This window comes from Cetorhinus maximus, chromosome 1 (assembly GCF_964194155.1).
Source record: "Cetorhinus maximus chromosome 1, sCetMax3.hap1.1, whole genome shotgun sequence".
In the NCBI taxonomy this organism is placed as follows: domain Eukaryota; kingdom Metazoa; phylum Chordata; class Chondrichthyes; order Lamniformes; family Cetorhinidae; genus Cetorhinus; species Cetorhinus maximus.
Window position 1 is genome coordinate 129259618 of NC_135879.1, and position 25164 is coordinate 129284781.

Here is a 25164-nt window from a genome sequence, read left to right on the forward strand (position 1 = left end):
TTTCTCCCTTCCAAACACTCTATTGAACTTGATCAAGTTTTGGTAGATAAATATTTGATAAGTGTTCATGCACCATCAGGTTATTAACTAAGTCATGTTGGTTCCAGAATATAGGAACATAAGAAATAGGAACTGACTCAGGTCATTTGGCTCTTCAAGCCTGCCATGCCATTCACAAGATCATGGCTGATCTGCCTGAATTCCACTTTCCCGCTTTATCCCCATATCTCTTAATTCTCTTCCTACCCAAACATCTGTTGACCTGTGTCTTGAATATACTCAATTACTAAGCATCCACAGCTCTCTGGGGTAGAGAATTCCAAAAATTCACAGTCCTCTGAAGAAATTTCTCCTCCTCTCAGTCCTCAATGGCCAGCCTTCTTATTCTGAGATTGTGACCCTGTGTTTTAGATTCCTCAGCCAGAGGAAACTGTTTTTCTATTTATTCCTTCATGGGATGTGGGTGTCGCTTGCTGGGCCAGCAGTTATTATCAATACCTAATTGCCCTTGAGAAGGTGACGGTGAGCTGCCTTCTTGAACTGCTGCAGTCCATGTAGTGTAGGTACACCCACAGTGCTGTTAGGGAGGGACTTCCAGAATTTTGACCCAGCAGCAGTGAAGGAACGGTGATATATTTCCAAGTCAGGATGATGTGTGGTTTGGAGGGAGATTAAGATGTATTGGCTGCATTTGGGCAGTTAGAGATAGAGCCCCAGAAAAGCAAAGTAAAAGAAAAGCTTGCATTTATACAATGCCTTTGATGACCATCAAGCACCCCATAGTGCTTTACAACAATGAAGTATTTGTGAAGTGTCATCACTTGTAATGTAGGTAACAAGGCAGCCAGGTTGCGCACAGCAAACTCTCTCAAACTGGCATTTTTATAATGACTAGAATAAACTGCTTTGGTAGTGTTGCTTGAGGGAGAAATACTTGTTAGGAAAGCAAAGATAACTCCCCTAATCTTCTTTGAAATGATGCCCTGGGATCTTTTAGGTCCACTTGAGAGGGCGATCGGACTTGTTTAACATCTCATCCAAAAGTGCCATAGAGCTCCACCATGGAGGAGAGGCAGTGAAGATAATGAGTGGTCAATAGTGTTAAAGGTAACAAAGATGTTGCAGAAGAATGAAGGACTACTATCACTGTCATGCAGAAAGTTGATTACTTTGACCAGAGTACTGTGGGTGAGTTGGTTGGAAATCAGATTCAAAAGACTTGTAAAGACAGTGGTGGGACAATATAGTCACATAAGTAGTCCTACATTTCAACGGTGACTACACTTCAAAAGTACTTAATTGACTTTAAAGTGATGTGAAAAGCACGATATAAATGTAAGTCTTTCCTTTTAGTTGAGTTAATGGCAATGTAATCTAGGTACTGAAAAATTGAAGATCGTACAACGGCCTTACAGCAAAAGCTATGCTTATAGCTGTCTAATTACCTTCCAGTTACTGTATCTTAGGTGATGTTTCATTTTTTGAATTTTTCCATTAACTTGGGTTCACAAGGATGCTATTAGAACCATAGAACACTACAGCACAGAAAACAGGCCATTCGGCCCGTCTAGTCTGTGCCGAAATATTATTCCGCTAGTCCCATTGACCTGCACCTAGTCCATAACCCTCCAGACCTCTCCCATCCATGTGTCTATCCAATTTATTCTTAAAACTTAAGAGTGAGCCCGCATTTACCACGTCAGATGGTAGCTCGTTCCACACTCTCACCACTCTCTGAGTGAAGAAGTTCCCCCTAATATTCCCCCTAAACCTTTCCCTTTCACCCTAAAGCCTCTCGTGTTTATCTCTCCTAATCTAAGTGGAAAGAGCCTACTCGCATTTACTCTGTCATAATTTTGTAAACTTCTATCAAATCTCCCCTCATTCTTCTATGCTCCAAGGAATAAAGTCCTAACCTGTTTAATCTTTCCCTGTAACTCAACTCCTTAAGACCCGGCAACATCCAGTCTCTTTTATTTCTCTTTCATTCCAATGACCTCTTACCCTCACCATCTAACACTATCCACTCTTTTGCTCATAATTGCAAACTACATTCGTCAACTCCTTTCAGATGTACCCATTTATTGTTCACACCCTTCACTCCCCTTGTAATGCAATAGCTGAATCATTACATCTTGATCTTCTCTGATGGGATTGTGAGAAAATCTTGTTTCTTTTCGTTATTGAAGGTCACCATAAAATCGAATCTGCTTCCCTCTGCTATATAGATGATTTGTATGTTGAGAATGAACAATTGAAAGGTGTTTAATTACCTTTGGTGTTACCTTCCTTTTTTGAACTACTTAAAGAAATTCCTTGTTCCTACTCCTCCCTCTTTGTCTCTCGTGTGGAGTGCCAGGAGGTTTTGCATTTAAGCTTTTGAGTATATAATTATCTTTGTTTAACATGTTCTCTTGTGTTGTCAACTTCACCAAAGAACTCAGATGTGAATCCAGAATGAAAGCTTGTTTACAGTATGAGCTGAATAACTCAGAAGCTTTTAGCTTGGGTGGAAAGCAACAACAAACTGACCAACCAGTTTGTTTTACACACTGTGCATTTACACTGCCACTAAGTTCTAAACTTTCTGCCTGTTAAACGCTGATTCCATAATCATGGGTTAGTACATCGTTGGCTTCACAGTTCATCAACATTAGGAATGTTGGCTGCTGACAATGCATAATTTCTATTCTGCTGTATGGGGTTAAGAAAGGGGGACAAAATATAAACATTTAATTTGTCCAGTGGTACTGCTGTATTTCCCATCAACACCACCAATCTAATAATACATCTGCTGAAATGTAAAATGAAACTAGATTACCAATAACAGGAGCTGCACAGTGTGAATAGATTGGAACTTCCAGCACCAGGTGTCAGCATACTCGGGTTACACTGATTCGCTGAACTGCCTCAACGCATAAAAACAGGCCTCGAGAAGGAACAAGTTGATCCAACAGCAAAACACATGACCAATAAAAAGGTCTGTGCTGAGCAAGTCAATGAAAGTCAATTCCCTTAATTTGGATGGTGTAATGGATTTTATTTTGGGCAGGGCTGTAATGGGCATTATTTCGGCAGATCTGTAATGGGTATTTTTCAGCAGGGCTGAAATGGTACGGGGTTTTATGTTGGACAGGGCGGTACGGGGTTTTATGTTGGACAGGGCGGTACGGGGTTTTATGTTGGACAGGGCGGTACGGGGTTTTATGTTGGACAGGGCGGTACGGGGTTTTATGTTGGACAGGGCGGTACGGGGTTTTATGTTGGACAGGGTGGTACAGGGTTTTATGCTGGACAGGGCGGTACAGGGTTTTATGCTGGACAGGGCGGTACAGGGTTTTATGCTGGACAGGGCGGTACAGGGTTTTATGTCGGACAGTGCGGCACAGGGTTTTATTTTGGGCAGTGCTGAGTAGTGGGAGTATCGACTGCCAATGTGATTTGAGAGGGTAAATGTTCCTTAATAACTTTTTGACCTTGGGAAGAGCCTACAATTGTTAAAGAAGCCTTCCTAATGTTTTGAGAAGGCTAACCCTAAGTTTTGACTGGAAAGATGTAGGAATTTTTACCGACTTGTGTGTTCTGTCGCCAAACAGTTAACATAAATCAATTAATGAAATTATGAAATATTCTACTAATGTAACACTTAATGCAGCTAAGGGGAGACAATGGTGTAATCCAGAGGTCCAGGCTAATGCTTTGGGGGCATGGGTTCAAATCCCATCGTGGCAGCTGGTGGAATTTAAATTCATCAATAACAACTCTGGAATTGAAAGCTAGTGACCATGAAACTATCATTGATTGCCATAAAACCAATCTGGTTCAATAATGCCCTTTAGGGAGGGAAATTTGCCATCATTACCTGGCCTGGCCTACATGTGACTGCAGATCCACAGCAGTGTGCTTGACTCTTAACTACCCTTTCTGAAATGGCCTAGCAAGGCGTTCTGTTCAAGGGCAATTAGGGATGGGCAACATATACTGGCATTGCCAGCAATGCCCACATCCCATGAAAGAATAAGAAGAGCAGCAATGCAATATTTGTGTAAATTATGCGTTTGTTTGATCAATTTCACTAGTTTTTTTTTTCAGATGTGTCATGTTAAATAATTCTCATTCTTTTAAAGCGAATATAATTTCTCAGTGTAGTGATTGCAAGGTTATGGAAAATATTCTTTTCTTTACATATTAAACTGTCTTGTTTTACAGGTCGTACATTTCCGACACATCCCTATTTTACTACTCCATTGGGTGCTGGCCAGCTCTCTCTCTATAATCTCTTGAAAGCCTACTCTCTGCTGGATCAGGAGGTGGGCTATTGCCAGGGCCTTAGCTTTGTAGCAGGAATCTTACTGCTACACATGAGTGAAGAAGATGCTTTTCATATGCTGAAGTTTCTCATGTATGATATGGGCTTGAGGAAGCAATATCGACCAGACATGATTATTCTACAGGTACAGATGTTACATTGTAATAATTCTTGAATACTAGTCTGAATTAATATTTTAATAATTGAGAGACTGAAAGTTGCTCTCTGTTTTATAGATAACTGTATAACTGTTTAATTTTAATAAATCGGTTCAAGTTGATCATTTTACATTCTAACATTTAGTTAGATCATCAAATTCTCACAATCAGGATAGATAACGCACAACAGTTACAGAGAATGACATTTGTAACTTTGGTAAGGGATTTTTAAAACTTCTTTCAAGGGATGTGGGCGTTGCTGGCTAGGCCAGCATTTATTGCCCATCCCTAGTTGCTCCTGAGAAGGTGGTGGTGAGCTGCCTTCTTGCACCGTTGCAGTCCATGTGGTGTAGGTACACCCACAGTGCTGTTAGGGAGGGAGTTCTAGGATTTTGACCCAGCGACAGTGAAGGAACAGCGATATAGTTACAAGTTTGGATGCTGTGTGAATTGAAGGGAAACTGGCAGGTGATGTTCCCAGTGCATCTGCTGTCCTTGTCCTTCTTGGTGGTGAAGGTCGCGGTTTTAGAAGCTGTTGTCGAAGGTGCCTTGGATGCTTGTAGGTGGTACACACTGCTGCCACTGTGCATTGGTGGTGGAGGGAGTGAATGTTTAAGGTGGTGGATGGGGTGCTAATCAAATGAGCTGCTATGTCCTGGACATTGTGCCCTTGTACATGAATCTCAAGAAGTTAGCGTGCAGGTACAGCAAGCAATTAGGAAGGCAAGTGGAATGTTGGCCTTTATTACAAGAGCATGGAGTATAAAAGTAAGGAAGTCTTCCTCCAGCTGCACAGGGCATTGGTGACACCGCACCTGGAGTATTGTGTATAGTTTTGGGTAGTGTACAAAAGGTGGTGGTGAGCTGCCGCCTTGAACTGCTGCAGTCCATGTGGTGTAGGTACATCCACAGTCTGTTAGGAAGGGAATTCCAGGAATTTGACCCAACAATAGTGAAGGAACAGCAATATAGTTTGGTGAGTGGCTTGGTGGGGAACGTCCAGGTGATGCTGTTTCCTGCCCTTGTCCTTCCAGATGATAGTGGTCATAGGTTTGGAAGGTGCTATCTAAGGAGACTACGTGAGTTCCTGCAGTGCATCTTGTAGATGGTGCACACTGCTGCTACCGTGCGTCGGCGGTGGAGGGAGTGAATGTTTGTGGATGGGGTGTCAATCAAACAGGCTTCTTTGTCCTGGACGGTGTCCAGCTTCTTGAGTGTTGTGGGAGCTGCACTCATCCAGGCAAGTGGGGAGTATTCCATCACACTCCTGACTTGTGCTTTGTAGATGGTGGACAGGCTTTGGGGAGTCAGGGGGTGGGTTACTCACTGCAGGATTCCTACCCTCTGACCTGCTGTTGTAACCATAGTATTTATATGGCTAGTTCAGTTCAGTTCCTGGTCAATGGTAACCCCCCCCGCCACCCAGGATCACATGACACACTCCCCTTCTCATGATGTCATGCTGCTATCCCTAACAACAGGCAACACCATGGGGAGAATTTTCCCCCCGTTGGGGGGTTTGTGCAGGAGCGATCACCCCCGATCAGGTCCACGCCGCCACTCTATGTGGACGGGCCAATTAAGGCGCGCCCAGAAGCGCTGAGCGTTCCCTGTGCAGGCAGAGGGGGGGGGGTTCCCTTAGTCGGTGCCTGCGCTCTTGCGCGAAAGAGCACAGAAATCTCCCTGAGGCACAGAGGTGCCTCAGGGAGATTAGTTTAAGTTTTAAAAGTTTAAATAAAGAAAAGAAAAAAATTTAAAACATGTCCCCCCATGTGACAGTGCCACATGAGCTGGAACATGTCAATGAATTTTTATAAAAATTTTTATTCAATTTATGAACACTTCATGAAACCTGCCCATGGATGAGGTTCCATGAAAAATGCGAAGGCTGCATGGGCTCTTCACCTGCCCGCCAACCTTAAGTTTGGACAGGCAGCTCATTTTATTAGTTCAATTAGTTTTTAACAGGCCTTTGACAGTTTGGTAGGTGTGCACCGACTCGGCTGCGCGCCCGCCGAACTGAAAATCTAAATGACGCGCGGTGGTGTTGGGATGGCCGCCCGACATCACCCCGCATCATTTTACGTGTTGGCGAGTGGGCCCCGCCACCGCTTGCCGACCCGATAATTCTGGCCATGTTCATGAACCTTTGACGGTAAACAGTGTTACATATTATCAAAGTAGTGAGCATGTGTGCGTGGGGTGTGGGAGCTGATAGCGCTAATAATCATGCATCCTTGATTAAATAGCGGAGGAAAGGGAAGTTCAGGTCTGCGTCGCAGTTTGTACCTGGTATCGAACCAAATTTGGCTCTGAAATTCTGTGGGTCTAGCAGTCTTCTACTAAATCTCCAGGGAGAGGTCGGTGGACTCTCCTGAGAAACCACTGACAAGGCCTAAATACTTTACCTCGGACCTCTGCCAGTGAAGGAGGCGGAGCAGGAGACTAGTAGAACTTTTGTGCATTTTCAAGGCCTTTAACTTCACTGTACCTTTCACAGAGTTAGATAAGCTACTTAAAAGTGCATTTACTATGTATTATCATTCATTAAAATGTTCTTATTTGGGATTTACAGATACAGATGTACCAACTTTCACGACTCCTCCACGACTATCACCGAGATCTCTACTGCCACTTTGAGGAGAATGAAATTAGCCCCAGCCTTTATGCTGCCCCATGGTTTCTCACAGTGTTTGCTTCTCAGTTTCCTTTGGGTTTTGTGGCCCGAGTCTTTGGTAAATGTTATTGTTCATTTTTGTTGCAACTTACTGTATTAAAAGGCAAAACACGTGGCTGTTTCTGGAATTTAGTGGTTTAAACAAGAAAAAAAGTCACAGCCCTAATTAAATTCTGCCAAAATGTGAAGTGGTGCTGGTGTGAAGCTGTCAATCTTGAGCAATAATCTGAGCCAAGTGATTTCATGTAGACTATTGTTCTTCACCTTTACTTTAGAGTAAAAGATTTGTAACACCCTTTTTAATTCTTTAATTTCACTCTCCCTAATTGTTTCAAGTAGGAAGCCTTAAGCAGAATGTCATAGAAAAATAGAACAATTTCTATCCTAATTGCTTTTTTTGAGCACGTTTTCATGTTTGCTTTGTAGATATGATCTTCCTTCAAGGGTCAGAGGTCATCTTTAAGGTAGCCCTGAGCCTACTGAGAAGCCACAAGCCACTAATTCTACAACATGAGAGTCTGGAATCAATAATTGACTTTATAAAGTGCACTCTACCCAACCTTGGACTAGTGCAGATGGAAAAAACTATTAATCAGGTATCGACTTAATTACTTGGATGATGCTATAATGTAATTCTTGTTTTGTGCATTTTGTTCTAGATTCTCTCGCACTCCACCCTTCCCCAGAGAGTATGTGCAGTGTACAGTTAAGAGATGCAGTTGGTTGTGGGATCCACTAGCAGCCAACAGCAGATAATACCTCGATCAAATGGCTATGAGTTCAATTCTGTGTAACTTGTAAACTCTCAGGATGCCTCCTTTTGGGTAAAAAAAATGTCAAGTCCAGTTAACGTTAGCATCAGGTTAACAATGTTTCAGGATTGTCCCTGAGTCTCAAGGAATTAAAGATCAATCCCTGGGACACTGCTGTCAACAACCCAGGAGAAAAATCACACGGGTATATTTTTTTTAAAACAGTTTTTCCATTTTCTTTGAACAAGTCTGTTTGCTAGTTATAAAAATATTGGAGATGTGGAGGAAAGGAGAAGAAAAGCTGTTCGACTGACCAATTATTGGCCTTCTATTGACCCTCCAGCTTCATGGGCCTAGGCTGGTGAGCCTGCTGCCTGGTCACTAATTGGCCAATTTGGGGAAAATCACTCGTCTAACTGTTTTCCCCATAGTGCAGCTCCTGACCCTCATTTGAACCATATGCTGGGTCTCGAAGCTTACGGGGAAAATCCTGCTCTCCTGTGTCAGGCTGGCCAGGTATTATTAGCAGGAGTAGGGAATGCAACAAGAATAAAATTCCCACATAAAACAGTCTCTCTTTCTCTGACTCTCTGGTCTCAGCTATCTGACAGCGGGGGTGGGGTGGGGTTGGGGCCATTTCTGGTGGGGTAAAACTTCCATCTGCTACAGAGATTACTGAATTTCTGACCCCAAGGCTATTTGCATACTGAAGGCAGGTTCCCAGCTTCTGCTGGAGAATCAGGCTAGACTGGCATTAGCAACAAGCTGTAGGAGGCATCAAGGGCCTGCTGCTCCTCAGACCTGAAAAGAAAGACTTGCATTTATTTAGCGTCTTTCATGACCACTTGATGTCTCAAGATGCTTTAGAACTAATGAAGTACTTTTGATGTGTAGTCACTGTTGTAATGTAGGAAACACAGCAGCCAAGTTGCACACAGCAAGCTCCTAAAAAAAGCAATATGATAATGATCAGATAATCTGTTTTTGTGATGTTGATTGAGGGATAAATATTGGCCAGGGCACCAGGGATAACTGCTCTGCTCTCCTTTGAAATAGTGCCATAGGATTTTTTACAACCACCTGAGAGGGCAGACAGGACCTCGGTTTAAATGTCTCATCTGAAATACTGCACCTCTGATAATGCAGCATTCCCTCAGTACTGCACTGGAAAGTTGTTTATTTCTCCCAAGGTTGTATGGTATGAGTCAATGTAATGCTAGCATCAGTAGGAACATGTTGCAGCTTAATCGACATTTATTCCACATTGGTTAGAAAGAATCCAGGAAGGGACTTCCTGTCATCCCTGGCTACTGATATATCCTCTTGAAACAGTGCTACTTGCCTGATGAAAGAACCGTTCTTGATTTTAAAATATTTTTTGCTTTTGATTAAGTGCAGCAGCATGTGCAGCAATAGACTGGTAAGAACTGGGTTAGCTTTGTGATGTGGGCAGTTCCTGAATTCACCCTTTCTATGTGGAAGCAGTAGGTGGTGGCTGACTGCTTTACCGTAGGGAAGTAGGGAAAATCATAAGGAAAGTCACCTTAACCTTTTGTTCTTCACCTTCCAGGTTCTGGTTTGAGGGTAACATTACTAGGGGCCTAAAAGCAGGGAGGGGAAGAGAAATGTCATGCCTAACTAAATGGGAGAATGACAGGAGTTTACATCATAGATGGAAGGCATTTGGCCTTTGGTGTCCCTGCTGGAAAGGAAGTCCTGCATTCAGTGAAAAAATGTTAAACCAAGTGGCATGTATCTAACATCCTGTGAGTTTGCTAGTTACACAGGGTTGAACATTAGTGAAAATAAATACAACAAACATATTTAAGAAGGAGCAGGAAAAAACATTTGTACCACAAGCAATTGATTGCCCGATCAGCATGTACAGGGTGGTCTGCTTTTACTTTAGAGCATTGGGGTGTGGCATTCAGTGTGATTGCAACCTTCAGATCTGTTCTTCTGCAAAACACTGCTAGTTGTAGGAGGCAGCCTGATTTAAAGCTGTATATCCTTTCTGAACATTTCATAGATTTCTTCCCAAGTTTTGTTTATAAAAACACAAATACTTGTTTATAATTTGCTATTGTAGCTTTGTGTTGGCTGTATTTTTACTCATTTCTCCCCCAGTCCCAATACTCCTGCAACTTATTGTATAATTTTACGTACTCTTTTCAACCATGGTTTGATGAGAACATGCTGTGTTCTGGACTACATGAAACTTGCAGCTCAGGTTTCACAGTTCTGTATATTGCCATGGGTTGCTTGGAGGTGAGGCACATTGTTTATTAATAGTAACTTAGAGAGTTCAAAAGTAAAGTGTGAATATTTTTTTACTCCTGTGACGAAAATTAGTCTTGGAGAACGAACTATAATGGCCCAAAACTTCCTTCAACCAGTCAGTGAAAGGCACCTGCCATTAAATAGACTTTTCCTTGCCCTGCTTGATGCCATGATATTTTTCCCTGGAAGTTGCTGGAAGTGGAAGTTGACACTGGCATGGTGCCCTCTGCTGGGGAAACAACTGTGTACCTCCTTTAACCAAGCAGATTGAAGTGTTCTGAAATTAACAGCCCATGGTCTGAACACGGAAGGGCCAAATTTAATGATGAATCCAGGAACAGCAAACGTGGCGACGGGGGGAAATTAGTTATGTGGGAGCTGAAATTTCAAAATTCCGATAGTGAGTTCAGACTGAAAAATTAAGTCGGTGATGTGGCAGTGGCGTCTCGGGTCTCTGTCCCCTGGCGGGTTTCTACTTGTAAGACATTTGCATGTCACGAATTTCAAAAGGTTTTAGGATAATAAGCCCTGCCTTCAAGTTTGTCAGCAACACACGTGAAACTGGTGGCACCCAGTTTCCATTTGTTTAAAAGTAGCGTGTACCAGTCAGCTTTGTACAGCTGGGGTTTCTGGCAGGGTTGTGGAGAACTGGAAGGGACCTTCGAGGGAGGACAGAGGATGAGGTTGGCATGGAATTGTGCAATGGGAAGAGCCTGGTTTCTTGGGTGTGGTCGGGGGTGCTGGCGGAGGCAGAGTGTGAAGAATAAGTGGAATGAGGGGCCTAAAGGTCAGGCTCTGTACTGTCCAAAGTTAGATCGTGTGGGTGAAACTCAGGGTGCTGGCTGGCAGAGGCACATTCACAGTCACAGAGATTTCGATGTGGTGGCGATGTGGATCCAGTCTGAGGTAGAAATATTCAAAGATCTCATAGGGTAGGGTCACGGGATCTAACTCTAAGGATGATACAGGGAGGGTCCAGGAACAGAGGAGTAAACTTGATGGGAATGGGGCTAGGCTCAGGGGGGAGGATGGTAAGTCTACTTCCAAGATGACAGGATCCAGTGTAATGGGGGGTGGGATCAAGGGTTTTAGAGGGAAGGTACACAGTGATGTTGGGAGGGTCATGGGTTGCAATGTGAGGATCACTTGCACATAATTACTGGCCATGTCCAAAAACTCACTTGTAGCTGGCAGCATTATAGATCTAAGTGGAAGAAAGCCAGTGTGAGGTGGGTGGAGTTTTGGGTGTGGACACAGAAAATGCAGTGCAGGAACTGACCAAGGCTGCTTAGACAACACCTTCCAAACCCATGACCACTACCATCTAGAATGATAAGGGCAGCAGATAGGTGGGAACACCACCACCTGAGGGTTCCCCTCCAAGTCACTCACCATCCTGACTTGGAAATTTATCGCCGTTCCTTCACTGTTGCTGGGTTAAAACCCTGGAACTCCCTGCCTAACAGCACTGTGGGTGTACCTACACCACATGGACTGCAGCGGTTCATGAAGGCAGCTCACCACTACCTCCTCAAGGGCAATTAGGGATGGGCAATAAATGCCTGGCCAGCGATGCCCATATCCCATAAAGGAATACGTTTTTTTTTAATTTTAAAAAGGAGTAGAAAATCTCACCGCTCAGCAGCTGTATGGATGAAACCTATGGCGATGTAGGTTCTCATATCACTGTCTGCCTTCTTCACACTGTTTACTTGGTTGAATACCTATAAGTCTCATACACCCAATATCCCTATAACCTCAGTGGCAGGAGGAGAGGATGCAACAAAGAAGGGCTCTCGCCGGTCAACAACTGAGGCTGCAAGGCCAGTAACAGGCAGCGCCAGAGGGGGAGGGTGGTCAGGAGATATCAAAGAAGGAGGCCACTGGCATGGCAGCATGTTTTCAGGACATGGACAAACTACCTCCAGATGCCAGAGTGGCAATGCCAGAGACACCCAAGGCTGTTCCAGGAAGTGGTCACCAAAGTTTGCCAAGACCTGCAGCCATGTGAATTTGGTGGCAACCCCACACCTGCGGTCCTTAAAATGACTGCGGCGCTGAGCGTTTTTGCCACCAGCTCCTTCCAGGGCTCCACAGCGACATGTGTGGCATTTCTTAGGCTGCCACACAGGTGCATCAAAGAGGTGACCAGTGCCCTCTTCCATCATGCCAATGAGTTCATCAGGTTCACCACAGATGATAGCAGACAAGCAGCCAGGACAGTGGGCATCGAGGCTATCGCTCATTTTTCTATCACGCAAGGGTAGTTGACTGCACTTAAGTAGCCATTAGAGCTCCCTGGGAACTGCCAGCAGCGCATGTGAAGCACAAGGGATTCCACTCTAAACATACAAACAAGGAGCAGGAGTAGGCCATTCTGCCCCTCGAGCTTGCTGTGCCATTCGATAAGATCGTGATGGTAGCCTCAAATCTGCATCCTGCCTACCCCCGATAACCTATCACCCACTTGCTTACGTCCTGCCAGTTTGCAGCCACAGGCGAAGAATCATGCAGGTCCGTGCTTGTCTCCCAGGGAGCTTTCATGACTCAGACATTTGCAGAGCTCATAGCTTGCTGAGCTTTTCGAAGCCCCTGTCCACATTCACAACTGGATCCTGGGTGATAAGGGCTGTCCCCTCCAGGCCTGACTGATGACACCAGTGAGGTTTTCCCACAGCGCAGCAGAAGAGTGCTAGAATGCAGCCTGCAGCTCCACCAGAGGCATCATCAAATGTTGGCAACGCGCCTCCTCAGATGAGGATGAGTTGGATGAGCCTCAGGAAGAGGACATGTATGTGTATGAACCTCTACTAAATGCTAGGGCCATGGAAAGACATGCTAGGGATGCCAGGTGCAATCTCATATATGGGAGATTCGCCCAAGATTGAAGGACCTGCATGACAATTCTCCCATTGCTGACACAGGTTTGCCTGCTCAGGATATCTACCAACCGCTGCCAGCCTACCCCCCTCACCCCACTCAAGGTGCTACCCTGAAACTATGTTGTCTACCGCCTAGAGTAGCAAGTGGAGTGGATCTCTGTTACACGCACTCGCTATGGAAGGCTGTTACCCAGGAAAACTGATGTGCCAGTAGGCATACATAAAGCGGCCTGTCATGACCAAGATCTCAGAACCTGCTCCATCGTTACAGGTTGTTGACTTCACACAAAGCAGTTCAGTTGTCCCTGTGGAACATAATCTCAAACAGTCTCCTTGACACTGTATATATTGAATTGTCTGCAGAGCCCGCATGTTCCTCTACATCCCGGAAACTGGTGAACATCAAAATGGACATGCACATGACCATTAAGTAAAGACTGGTTGTAAAAACACACCATAGCCTCTACCACAATAGAGGGGATAGCTAACATTCCCCTGCAGTCTTCAGTGAATGCCAACCATGGGGCATGACTGTATAGCTGTGTCTGTGACTAAGCAAATCCAAAAAAAATGAGGTGCACATGAATGATGTGAAAAGAATACATTGTGCAAAGTTTACATGTGACAGTGAATTTTATAAAAACACCTGTGCCACTGTGGTGCTCTCATAAATTCTTAACTTTTCTTTTCCTATCACTCCATCTTGGTGTGACCCCAACATCAGTAGCTGAGGTGGAGGCAGGCTGCAGTGTGATGCATCATTGCCTGCAATGACTTGGGCATGTATCCTCTGGAGGTCTGGGACTTGGTGAGAGCTCCATCCTAATGGAACAATTCTACACAGATGCAGGGGAAACCTCCTCAAACATGCCTACTGGAGGCAATGGGCTCAATGGCAGAGAGGATGAGAAGAGGCCACTCACCCTGTGGCTGTTCTGGGAGGAAGCCCCCGGGCAATTGGCACATGCTCCTCCTTCATCTGTGTGCACAGTGGCACCTACCTTCCTGAGGGGAAGGGGCAGCTGGATGGAGGTCAAGGTGCCTCGTCTCCCTCTCGCCTAGCTGCTGAGCCCAGAGCTCCTAGAAGAAAAAAACAGTTTGGACCAGTACTCTTATTTCCCAGTTTTTACTGTTTTTGTGCTCTGGGCTAGAGTGACAGAGTTCAGGTCAGGGCGCATAGGGGTCAGTTGCTTGACCTGGCTCTCTGGTGGTCACCAGCCTCTCCATGGAGGAACTCGTATCCTCATATGCTTGAGACATGGCAGAACTCATGGTGTGCGTGGATTCCTCCATAATCTGTGCAAAGTTATGCATAACTCCTATCATCTCCGCCTGCCCATATGTCCTCCTAACCTGCATTTCCGGCAGGCTTCTTTGGCTGTGACCAGAGGCTCTTCCATCAGCATGAAGGTCAGCGGAGGCCTGTTCCTCCTCGGAGTGACTGGGACATCTGCTGCCACACCCTCCCTCAGCTGCTGGAATGTGTCTGTGCCATGCTCGTAAGAATGTGGACCCAACTCTGAACACAGCCCCTCTGCGATCCAGGTGGTGGAGGGTGCAGGAGAGGCAGATGAGGGTGCGTCCTCTGGGACACTGGTGTCATTGTCCCCAGAGGTGGAGTCTCCAGGAGTTGCTGAGACCTGGAGTCTGGATTGTGGGCACATGCCATGTAATTGCATGTGTTTCCTGTGCCCACCGCCATCCCTTTAAATTTTCACATAAATCACGTGGGCACAGGCCCCTGACAAGAAAGCAGAAATGGTGCCCACTTCAGATCCACCTTTGGGAATTGCATGCCATGGATTAAATTCTGCCCTTAGACTGGGTGCATTCAATGTCAGATAAGGCACAGAACGAGAATAAAGAGAAGGAAAAAAAATCGGCTAAAGAGATTAGAAATAAGACAGAGAAAAAGTAGGAAAAAATGGCCTTGATCTTCCGGTTCCCAGATCATCGGAGACTGAACATAAAAGCAGAGATGCACTTCAGGACTCCTCAGAAGCCCCTGATGCACTGACCCCGTGGGAATTGCCTGAGATGTTTGAACTTCCAATGGGCAATTTCCCTGCTGCCCGGGACTCTCCAAAAAGGTCTTCAACTCTGAGGTAGGGTCGAAGACTGAGGACCGTTCTGATTTACTTACCTGGATAGTCATCCAAGAAATGTTAGACAGAAAAATCCTAGTCTAGCTCCTGGGTAATTATAAAACCGACTCCCCACCCACACCTCACCCCTGTCCCCTCCCTGACCCAATCTGACAAGCCCCCACTACCTGACTGCCCCCCATGCTCCCCTTGACCACTGTGTCTCACCCCCCCCCCCCCCCCCCCCCCCCCCCGACTGACTTCCGCCCGACCCAACCTGACTGGCCTCCACCACCTGAGTCCCCAACTCCTCCCTGATCTGATCTTACCACCTGCCCCAGCTATCACCCTGTGCCCTCACCCACCCTACCAACATGCATACCTACACATTCACCCATTCACTCATACAATGAGAAGCTTGGGGACATTTAAATTCTCACTTACCAGAAATCACCAGCCAGTGCCAAAATGGGCATGGCTTCTGTACAGATTCTCTTCGCTACTCCCTCTGAGGTTTCCTGCACTGAGTGAGTTTTGCAGGATTCTCCTTCGGAAGATTAGCCATAAAAATTAGAGGAAGGTAAGTGGGTAGATTTTTGTTTGATCAGGATTGGAAACAGGGGTTCCGATGCTGATCGGAAGATTTATGCCATTACTTTTAAAATCTCCAACATTAATTAAAACTTGAAGGAATGAGACCTCCACATTTTGTAATAGTTAATTTTCAGTGCCAGAGAGGCTGACTGTAGTAATTAACAGTATCACATCATTAATAGAGCACTTAGATTTGATGTGACTTTAAATTAACTTGTTAATTTTATCAAATTTCATATCTATTATGCAAGTACAGGAACTTCATGCCCCTCAGTGCATTGGAATGGGGAGTTAGATAGCAAGATACTGCTTTTGTGATGGTGGAGTGGTGCATCTCTGACAGCAACTTTTTGATCTTTTATTTAATCACAAATTTGCCTTCACCTGAAGTTGCTGTGGCATGTTTATTTAAATAATAGCAAGTGCCATCAGTCTCACTGTTATTTTGACAGCACTTTCTGTGGCCTTTCTGCTTTTCACACCTGGTTGGTTAGATATCGCTCAAATTTCTCTTTACTTATCCCAATAATGTCAATTGCCCTCAACATAAGAGGAGCGCTGTTGTTTCCACATTGATTTTTTTCCATTTCCTACACCCATTTGCGTTCTTTGACTGAAATTGCTATTTATGGGGCTTGTGTCTGCTAGAAGCTTAATTAAAATTACCCCAAACATTTTTCAGATAAGATCCAAATTTAAGAGGCAAGGCTGGCGATCCTTTCACTGTGCCAGCTGCTGCCGGGCAGGAGGTTGGGGGGTACCTCCTTTAGGGGTCGCCTGTGTCCATTGGCAGCACCCCCTCCCCCACCCAAGATCATACACACACCTCTCCATGGGGTCTACCAGCCAGGCCCATCCAAAATCCCAGACTTCCCTTTAAGTCCGGGCTCCATCAGCCATCTTCTCATGAACTGCCAATCCATATCCAACAACCTGCTCTGAAAGCTCTGCTCACATTTTGACAGCTGTGACAAATTGCACCACAGCAGTTGAGACAATCCACAACATTCTAAATAATCACAGCTCACAACATTCTAAAAAAACGTTAACTCACCCTATCTCCCAATGTTGACAGATCCTTTAAAAAAATTCCAGGATCTGGATCTGTACCTTTGCCAAAAACTAATTGGTCCTTCCTTGGGCACCAAATTTTGCTGAACCTGCCTATTAGGTTTTGAGATATATTGTTTACAAACAGATGAACAAATAAGGGCGAAAATATTACCGCCGCCCACCTTCAATGGCAGAGGTAATGAATCTGATTTAAAAGTTATGTCTCTTTTGTTGCAAATTTACCTTTAAGCATGGAAACAGGTCAGGTCTTTTTGAACCAAACTTCTTTTTGTAAAACTAATGGGGAAAGGGAAATTAAGGGATGAGTTTTCCAGTACAAGTTTCTGTCATCAGGTGATCTGTTGCCTTCCTCTGAATCAATTCCTAACCTTTGGGACATTAGATTGGAAAGAAACTGATTTTACAGTGACATTTATGTTGCTTATTTGGGGGTTTTCATTTTTAATTATTTTAATAAGGTTATTAAATGGGAGTCTCACATTCAATGTCTCTGGCTCAGTTCAAATTATTTGCATATAAAGAATATATAACCAGTGCTTTAATTATCCAAACCTTTTTGCATAAGAGTCACTTTGAATATTAATTGGAGTTATGTCTGAATATTTCAGCTGTATGTTTGTGTAAGTTAGGGGTGAAAGGTACAAAAGAAATGAAACAATTTGTTAAGTGGGTAGCTCAATAAAAGAGCACTGTAAAGGAATCTTCATTAATATATTAAAAGTTAACCATTGATGATGTGTCTAGGTGTTTGAGATGGACCTCTCCAAACAATTGCAGGCCTATGAGGTTGAGTACCACGTTCTTCAGGATGAGCTAATGGACTCTTCTGCCATGAGTGAAAATGAGCGATTAGAAAAATTAGAAAAAAACAATAACAGCTTACGCAAGCAAAACAGTGATCTATTGGAGGAACTTGAGGTATGAAGTGTGGACTTTGAACAAATTGTTAATAAATGTGCAGTTCTAATATTATTAATACTGTGGCAGTCCAGTAGTGCAATATACTGAAAAATAGGATGCTTTCCTGCACATCTTAAATTCCCAGTTTCAACCCTGTCATTTGAAAAGATACAAGCTGGTGATGCAATTATCTGCAGGGAGAGCTGGAGAGATTGCATCTGGTTGCTGTTGTATACATTCTAATGGCTAGCTGTAGAAGACTTATGTGCCTGCCTTCTCTGGGGATTCTGAATGATTCTAGGAATCAATAGGCTGTGGATACACGGCCAATGGAAATTTTCAGTACTGCAATCAATAGATTTTTGTTGGGTATTAGTATCACGGGTCAAGTAACATTGCTAGGGGATGGTAGCTAGACTAGTAATCTAGAGGCCTGGACTAATGATCAAGAAGCATTATCAAATCCCACAATGGCAGATGAGGAATTTTAATTCAGTTAATTAATTAAACCTGGGATAAAAAGCCAAAATCAGTAATGGGGACCACAGAACTACTGGATTGTTGTGAAAACGCACCTGTTTCACTAATGTCATTTTGGGAAGGAAATCTGCCGTCCTTACGCAACTCCAAACCCACAGTAGTGTGGTTGACACTTAACTGCCCTCGGAAGTGGTCTAGCAAGGCACTCAAATTGTATTCAAGAAGGCAAAGCCCACATCCTGTGAATGAATTTTTTTTTTAAAGGTAAATAAAGTTCTGATACTGACCACCATTGCATGGTGTAACAACTTATGGAGGTGAATAACCTACTATTGTTCGTTCCTATATTCAAGTCTCATGCTAGAAACCTAAGCACATGCTGACATTTTGGTGAGATTTGAAACTGAGGCCCTGTCTTCCCTCTCCTGTGCCTGTAAAATATCCAAGACACCATTTCAAAGCAGAGCAGAGAAGTGTTCCTGGTTCAAAAACAGAATTACCTGGAAAAACTCAGCAGGTCTGACAGCATTGGCGGAGAAGAAAAGAGTTGATGTTTCGAGTCCTCATGACCCTTAAACAGAACTGTTGTTCCAGGTTCCCTGACCAACACTTATCCCTCACTAGCGGATTGTCCCTCACTAGTGGATTGTCCCTCACTAGTGGATTATCTGGTCATTTATCTTGTCATTTGTGGGACCAAGTCTATAAATCAGCTGTCACGTTTCCCTACATTACAGTAGTTACTGTTATTCAAAAACTATTTTTTTTGGCTGTAAAATGCTTTTGGATGTCCAGAGGTTTTGAAAGCTATTATACAAATGCAAGCCTTTCTTTTTTTTATAAAGGTCGCTCATACAAAAATTGAGAGCCTGGAAGCCACAGTTAAAACCTTGCTGTCCAATGAAGGGAAGTTAAAGCAAGCCATCTGTACACTCGAGCTGGAAAGAGCTGCACTTCTGGCTACAGTCAAAGAATTTCAAAAGCAGGTTCCCAGTACTGAACATGCTGATAACAGAACATTTTCTGAAGCACAAGAAAATGATTGTAAAATTTGATGCACTTTACATAAAGAGAAAAAAAATGTAATTAGTTAAACCAGTGGAATTCTCTGGTTGTATCGCACCAAGCAAAATATCCTTATTTGGGTCTAGTCAAAGGCACAACAGTGTCCAGCAATGTGGTTCTAAAATGAATTACTGCATTATCACCTACTGTCAAAGACAGATCAACAGAAGATTCCTTTCTCCAAGAATCATGTGAATTTATTTATATCTAATGGTTACGCTCTGGTTTTTATATAGACCAATTCTTAACCACGGGATTTGGATACAGTGTTTGAAGTTATAGTATCCATAGTATGTTGTATACAGCCACAGTTTAGAGGGAACCATATACTTGCAGTGTCTTGTTAATGTTTGAACCTTTTGAACTAGAGGATTACTTCCTAGGTGTTCACTCCATTTCAACATTTCAGGTGATAATGGTTTAACAAATCTACTCTAAAGTTTCTTTTGCCATTAATTGGGCATTGTGGTTTTCTTTCCATAATTCACTTTCTGCAAGCAGTGTTTTCATAGGCGAGCAGTATTTCATTTTTACCTTCCGTACAAAAGCATTTCTGTACTTTTGGTTTGTATTATTTGTAATTAAGCTAGATAGATAAACATTTGGACAAATAACAAAGTGCGTTGGCCTAACCTACTGTGGCTCAATTAATGTAGAACAATCACATCACAGGGCAGAAGACAGAAAAAAACTGAGAAGCAAGGAGAGATCGGATTTCTGCTATTGTGCAAATATTGCATTGCGAAGAAATTAAAAGTGTGGAGACGGGGTATTTGAATTTGTGCTAATAGGGTACTATGCGAACTTGTTTCTGGAGCCATTAAACAGCTTGTATAGTAGTGTGCCCAGCAGTTCTACTCCAGTATTAGTGTTTTATTATCACTGCAAATTGTTCATTTTCTCCCTTTTACAGCTCTGCTACCCCCATGAGTCTGGGGTGTAAATGTCAACGCGCATGTGTGTAATGACGATTATATCACCCATCATGTTACAGCTGCTGGCTTCACTTTAAATCTTTGTATCTCACAGGAAAAAATTACACCCTTTTTTTAAACCATTTTAAAGAATCTACCAAAAAGAATTGTTAGGATCACGGTGCTTTGGTTTCTCATCTCTCACTTGCATCATTCCCAAATTTGCATGGTATGGCTGGACAGAAACGTAATGAAGGAATAAAAGAAATTAATAATTCAAACAAAAGCTGTTGGCATTTATGCTCTTTCCACACACCTCTGAACACCACTCCACAAAACAATTACACAGCACTGTATGGTTCTAAGTAAAATAGTATTCTTGGTGAATCATTGAAATACACATTTCTAGTTTACCAGTAAAGAGGTCAGGAAGATAAAGGGAATTAGTAAAAGTGAGACATGTCAAATGGGCATTATTAGCTGATTTTTGTATTTCTAGTTAAATTAATATTAAATGCATTCTGTTACAAAAAGAACTTGAAGTACCTCCAAAGGCAGTGACAAATGTTAATACAAAAATAAGAATATGGGCAAGTAAAAATTGCAATTCAAATTAAGTAGTATTTTTATGATAATTGTATACCACAGTTGATAATGTGTAGTATTATGGAAAGCGGCTTATTATCCATGTTTTGACAGTGTCAATATATCACCATTATGTGAATAGAAAGTGGCTAGGTAAATGGAGAAAATGTTAACCATAGTTGTATGGAAACTAGAGCCTTTTACTTTTGTCTTGCTTACAACAAAAACCTGCATTAGCATTTACATCCTGTGACATTCTTGTACCCAGTGCAAAACACCAAAGGTGACAGTATTTTTTAATTGACTTGCCATTTATTGGGAATTTCAGTTAACAGTGAAGTGCATAATTACATTGATGCAGTTTAACAGTGCTTGACAATTGATTAAATGTCGAAGGTACACTGTGGATAACCAGTGAATGTGAAGAGAATGAAAATACACACCAACAGAAGGTTTGCTCAATAGATTTGGGAATCCAATTGAACAACACTGTATCCATCAGCTGATGTATTTCATGAATTTAAAACCATCATTTCAATGCATTTAAGCCCAATTACTTGTATTGGAGACACATAACAAAATGGATAAGAAGCCTTTGGCGAGGATACTCAACATTAAATAAAACTGTGCCAGCTTAAATATGTTGAAATGGATTGATGTCTGTCCTTCTTGCAATTTTTTTTCACCCTTCACTAAAGAACTCCAGAATTAAAGAGGGAAATGTCAAGTCACATTTTCTTGTCTATTCATCATTTTAACACTCTTTTGAACTGTTCCAGATAAAAGGTGAATAATGTCGCAATCTAGCCAATCAATTATATCAATTGAGCTGGTACGGAACCCACCTGCATAGTTTTATTTTTCAACTAAGAATGGGTCTTCAGAGGAGATATATAACATTAAAATTGGAAAATAGACCAGAGATTATAAAAATTATTACTATCATTACCTGAACCAGCTCCCTAAAAGCAAGGGGCAATACAGGTGTTGGACAGCATTCCGATTTTGTGATTGTGATGTATTTGAACACCAGCGTAATTAATTGTGTTTTACATGTCCATGTGCCTTCTTCATATAATTCTGATTCCTCAGTTGTAATGTTACATAATGAGAGTGAGCCAAGATGTATGGTGCACATTAAACAGGTTGCCACAAAAGTGTTTTTTTTTTTATATTTATCCCTTCAGTGAGTTTCTTTGTTGATGGCTCACAACAGTTCATGTTCAGACTTGATCCAGTTTCTTTATCACTAGCTATGTGCCGTAAGCTAGTCGAGGACTGTTGCTGTTTATCAGCAGTTAAATCACGAGCAGTAGTGTGAGACTTTAAATGTAACGTGAAGGTGCCCGCTGGTCTCTGAATAAAATTGATTTGGGTCTGATTTGGATCGATTGATAACGGGTCAAGTGATGCAACTGTGAAATTCAGAAATGGCTGGTATGTGCATCTCTCCCACTGCTGGGTCTGCAGTGCCATGCTTAAATTTAACTGTAGTTCAACGTTGAGAATAGTCCTCTGTTTCTACCCTGGTACAGATCTAGCGAAAGAGCTTGACAATTACAGAATGTTTACACTGCCATTTCAAATTTACCAACACTTGCTCCTTTTGTATAGTATGTCTGTTTGGGCTACAGCATTTAAGAGTGGAATATTGCTGCTGATTTTTTAGTAGTAATTATTATTACATTATGTCTGTGAATCGTGGCAAACATGTCCCTGTGCGAAATTCTATGGGTAGGGCAGGTGGAAAAAAGGATGCACTAAAGGAACTGGGCATGTGCAGAACTGTAATGAAACACTGTTCCTGTTTTCAAGTTTGAAAATTTAATCAATAAACTGATTTGAATCACTGTAAATTTTTTGTTTTTTGTTTCATTCGTAAGTCTTGGATCCCCAAAATAGACGCTGCATAAGGACTGGGATGTATTCACAGTGAATCTCTGCTGCTGATCCCAATAGACAGTGTGTGATCTGGGAGCTGGGGTTAGCCGTTTAGCCCTTGTTAGCCAGCCAGTGGAAGTTGCCCATGTTCATGGAGTACACCTAAGGAAGCATTTTGACAGATCTGGTGGAGGTTGCTGTGTAAGGTGGGCGTTGGAACTCCCCTTTCCACTCTAGAAATAAGCTATAGATTTGTTAAAAGGCCCCTGCCTCTTCCTGCTTCAAGGATGGGTGGAAGCTTCACCCCAAAAGTCCAAAAGAAGAAACCTCGGTCTAGAGCCACAAATTGATCCTTGCCTCATTTGCACCCATTCTTCCTGACTTATGTGTGGCCCAATTGCATAGGAATGAGAAAAGCAGAATGTCATAACGAATCCTTGCAGCTTCCTGTTACCAAGAGCCCTCCCTGTCTGCTTCCCGAGGGAACTCTAATGCTTCCTTCTCATCGAAATAAGAGTATGGAGCTTGTGGGTCTACCATCTGTGGCCAATCTCTCACATGTTGGGCTGTGTTCTTTAAGAATAATGGAAAGAATGAGAATGCCCCTTTTTGCCATGAGATGCAGTCAAACACACATATCAACAGATAGACCAAAAGGAGGGATGAAGATAAGTATATGAAGCAAGGAATTATGTATTATGTGAGGTATTTAGTAAGGTCCATATGTCAGAGGCTGAAAATGTTAGGAGTGCTTGCAGATAAAAGCTGAGGCTGTTGAGGACTTCCGGTATCTCCTGCATATTAATGACAAATGTTTAGTAGAGTATATCGTTGTATATGGCTGGCTTTTCTTGCCTGAACTAATAAGGTCATGAAATGTGTTGCCACAATGAGTTGCTGTGCATGAGCAGTCCTGGAGGTGATCCTTACCTCTTCCCACAGTGCCAGGGTATGACCTTTGGGCAGCCTTCTTACACTCCATCCCACACAGGGCACCCTCCTCAGTCTAATTTGGGTCCTCACTGCTTCCACTGTCATCTTCAAAGGCCTGGGAGTTCAAATAACTTGCAGCAGGCCTCTGATATGTTATTACAATGATTTCCATTTCTTCTTCACAAAATCACTTCTGAACTCTGGCCCTTTTAAGATTTGCTATCACCCAAAAACCATCCTTCCCCCACTCTTTCCTCCCCGCCATGATCTCTGTTGCATCCTAATAGTGAGCTTCCAGTCAGAGGTGATAATACAGCAGGAAGCTCACTTCATAGATTTAAATTAAGTTGTGTGAGGAAGTTTCCCTGGGCTCGGTGCTGTGTCAGTTGGATAGGGAGAAGTCCTTTCCCTCTTCTAGCAGCAATCCTATTGGAGAGGGAAGGTAGGCTAAATTCTCTACTTGGTGCTTTGAAAGTTTCTTTCTTTGGAGTGTCCCCTACTGCTACTGAACAATAAAATAAATGGAGCTAAAATTCGCTCATAGTGAACCAGCAACTATTGAGTGAACAGAATAGAAAATGGAGTGCAGTGGGCTGCTGATTCACAGTGAACTGCATAGAAACAGTCCATTCAGCTCAACAAATCTGTACTAGTGTTAATGCTCCACGTGAGCCTCCTCCCACCTTACATCATCTCACTCTATTAACAGATTCTGCTATTCCTTTTGTGTTACTGATGTACACCAATTTGACCGCCAACATCTCCAAGGTGTGGAGAAGTGATCAACTTCTGTACCTGCTTTTACTGATTTTAAAAAGAGCTGATGGAAGCAACCTTTTGGGAACTTCCCCAAAATGGGGGGTTTCCTCTGTAATTTTGCGAAGTTTGTTTTAACTGTGTTGTACTCGTTTAAACCATTAAGAACGGATCTAGTAGCTTCTTGGGGGTGGGTGGGGGGGGTCCCTCGAAATTCTGAATGGTAATATTTAATATGTTCACATAGATGTGTTGTCTGTGCTTCTTGTGTGCGTCTCGCCAGTTATCAGTTGCTTGATTAATGTTCCATCTCCCTTTGAAACTAGATCCCTAGGTGTCAGATCCATTATACATGCAAGAAAACTTTTCAGCTTTCCCTTTTGATCTCCCCTAATCACCTGGGATCCATTAAATAATTGCACATTGCTTTTCCCACTCCAATTAATTCATTGTTTCTTGAGTCATAGATGGCATAATGTTAGGGCACGTAACATTGCATTACCTGTGTGTAGTGGAATGTTTTGTGGTTCTGCACAGCTGTATTTTTTTCAAAAGGGGAGTAGTTGAATTTGAACCAAAAGTAGTCCAGTTTCTAATATTTTAAATTCAGCTCAATTCAGTCTACTTCAGCTCTTTATTGATAGTTGGTGCTTTTAGTATTTAATCTTGATTTCAACAAGATAAACATTGTTTCAAATGTGAGAAACCACAAGTTATTACCTTAAACTAAGGGTCACCATAGTCCCAACACGAAGTCATTTTTCACTTGCTGTATTATCTAGCTTGTCATACATTTCTTAAAACGATATTAAAAATCTGCAGTTTTTAAATGAATTCTGA

General features: G+C 42.8%; 1 protein-coding gene across 6 annotated transcripts in view; it reads left to right on the forward strand.

Moving 5' to 3' along the window:
- The window catches only part of tbc1d1 (TBC1 (tre-2/USP6, BUB2, cdc16) domain family, member 1), a 274907-nt gene extending 252297 nt beyond the window's left edge, over nt 1–22610 (forward strand). For all 6 annotated transcript variants that reach the window (XM_078546134.1, XM_078546135.1, XM_078546136.1 and 3 more), the window contains 5 exons: nt 4210–4454; nt 7043–7202; nt 7571–7740; nt 17555–17728; nt 19036–22610. In XM_078546134.1, coding sequence (XP_078402260.1) covers nt 4210–4454; nt 7043–7202; nt 7571–7740; nt 17555–17728; nt 19036–19245 — 959 coding nt within the window. In that variant the 3' untranslated portion in view covers nt 19246–22610. The remainder of the gene's footprint in view (nt 1–4209; nt 4455–7042; nt 7203–7570; nt 7741–17554; nt 17729–19035) is intronic.
- Nucleotides 22611–25164: the final 2554 nt, after the last annotated feature.